The sequence below is a fragment of the Ostrinia furnacalis genome, unplaced genomic scaffold, assembly GCF_004193835.3.
Source record: "Ostrinia furnacalis isolate ACB-3 unplaced genomic scaffold, ASM419383v2 OfSCF3086, whole genome shotgun sequence".
In the NCBI taxonomy this organism is placed as follows: Eukaryota; Metazoa; Arthropoda; class Insecta; order Lepidoptera; family Crambidae; genus Ostrinia; species Ostrinia furnacalis.
The window spans coordinates 220,583-222,553 of record NW_021133325.1 but is presented as its reverse complement, the minus strand read 5'-3'; the positions used below and the strand labels follow the sequence as shown (position 1 = coordinate 222,553).

The 1,971-nt window shown below is 37.7% G+C and overlaps 1 protein-coding gene across 1 annotated transcript; it reads left to right on the top strand.

Moving 5' to 3' along the window:
* The first annotated feature begins 200 nt into the window (after positions 1 to 200).
* On the top strand, positions 201 to 1,184 carry LOC114357251 (type 4 fimbrial assembly protein PilC-like). Its single transcript, XM_028310773.1, has one exon. The coding sequence runs from the start codon at positions 201 to 203 to the stop codon at positions 1,182 to 1,184; it is 984 nt and encodes a 327-aa protein (XP_028166574.1).
* The last annotated feature ends 787 nt before the right edge of the window (positions 1,185 to 1,971 follow it).

Below are 1,971 nucleotides of genomic sequence, written 5' to 3'. Positions count from 1 at the left end.
TTGCTTTCAAAGGTACAAACAGCAAAGGAAAAAAAATTAGTGGTGTGGTTGTAGAGCGAAATGAAGGTGCTGCCCGTACCTTTTTATTAAATCAAAACATCAACATTAAAAGTATTCGGAAGCAAAATGATTTTGCAATTTTGAGCGGACGAATTAAGTCAATCGATATTGCTGTCCTCTTTCGACAACTTGCCGTTATGATGCGTGCCGGTATCCCATTAATACAATCGCTGCAGCTAATTAATGGCAGTATTAATAAAATTGGGATGAAGCGCATTGTAACCCAAGTAAAAGCAGACATTGAATCTGGACTTAGTTTTGATGAAGCCCTATCAAGACATCCCCACGTGTTTGACCACTTAACATGCTCTTTAGTTCGTGCGGGCGAAAGCTCTGGTACGTTGGATGGTATGTTGTTGCGTATTGCAGACTATAAAGAAAAAAGCGAACTGACCAAGGCCAAAGTTAAAAAAGCACTCAAATACCCACTTACAGTTCTATTGGTTGCTTTAGTTGTGACCGTTATTTTATTGCTTAAGGTAATTCCAGTATTCAAAGATCTATTTGAGTCCTTCGGTAGTGAATTACCCGCTTATACACAAATGGTTGTGAGCCTATCCGACTTCATTAAAGAAGACGGCATCTTCCTCCTAATTGGAATCATTGCAATTATTTTTGGTCTTAAAAATTTCTACAATCGCAGTCCAAAATTTCGCAATTCCCTTGCTGAATATTCATTACGCATACCCGTATTTGGCTCACTGATCTACATGGCTATCATTGCACGTTTTAGCCGCACACTGGCAACAACATTTGCTGCAGGTGTACCTCTTTCTGAATCTCTCATTAATGCCGGCCAAGCGACTGCCAACGTTGTATATGAAGAAGCTGTTGAAGAAATTCGCAGCGATGTTGTAAATGGTCAGTCTCTATTTTTTGCTATGCGCAACAGCGCAAGATTCCCAGACATGGCAATTCAAATGACATCAATTGGTGAGGAGTCCGGTAAATTGGATGAGATGCTTGATAAAGTTGCATCACACTATGAAAGTGAAGTGGATAACGCCGTAGACGGTATTACAGCAATGCTAGAACCATTAATCATGGCTGTATTGGGTGTCTTGGTGGGTGGACTTGTTATCGCGATGTATCTGCCTATCTTCCAAATGGGTGCCGTGGCTTAATTTCCACAATAAAAAAGACAGCATTAAAGCTGTCTTTTTATTTCTAATTTAAGAATTATTGTGTTTTTTCTTTTGACAGATATTTAAACAATAAGAATGGGAAACCCAAAGCAGCAAGAAGAACTATAGAGTAAAGGCCTTCCATCCATTTAGCGAAAATAGCTTGAAGGTCTAAGTCAACAAGGTTTTTAACTGCTTCTGAAATGTTGGTGTCAGTTCCAATTTACTAAGCGACAGTTTTATAAAATATCAATAAGATACATTCAATATTCTAAAGAACTGTGCGACAAATTTACTAATCAATCTTGCGACAAGCCCAACAATTTACATTCAACTATGCGACATAATTTATGAACAGGATTTGCCAGTTTCGGGATTATATTGAGGGTATTTACCCAAAAAAATCGTAAAGCTGTTTGTTTCCTCCCATTCATTAATACCGCTATATTCACATCTTTGCCATTTATGCAGTTGGAATGGGTAGTCCTTTGGTTTAGAGCCTTTTCTGACGATAAATACATAACAATTTTCAACAGTCTTTTGTTGTTCAGCAACTTCAAAAGCTTTATCTAAGCTCTCTACAGGCAGAAAAATATCAATGTCATTAGCATTGTTTGACTTGGCTTGTACTTCAAATTCCATAATTAATTTCCTTAATCGCAAAGTAGTTTGGAATGTCGCATAGTTATTTAGAACTCACACTAAGGAATAATCCCCGTTAGACCTCTGAGCAACTTGCAATCCAAGTGTATACTTATTTTGATTACTTTTACTTCCTGAGACTGCG

Excerpts from the sequence above, each read along its gene's own strand:
- LOC114357251 (XM_028310773.1), top strand. The coding sequence starts at position 201 with ATGCGTGCCGGTATCCCATTAATACAATCGCTGCAGCTAATTAATGGC.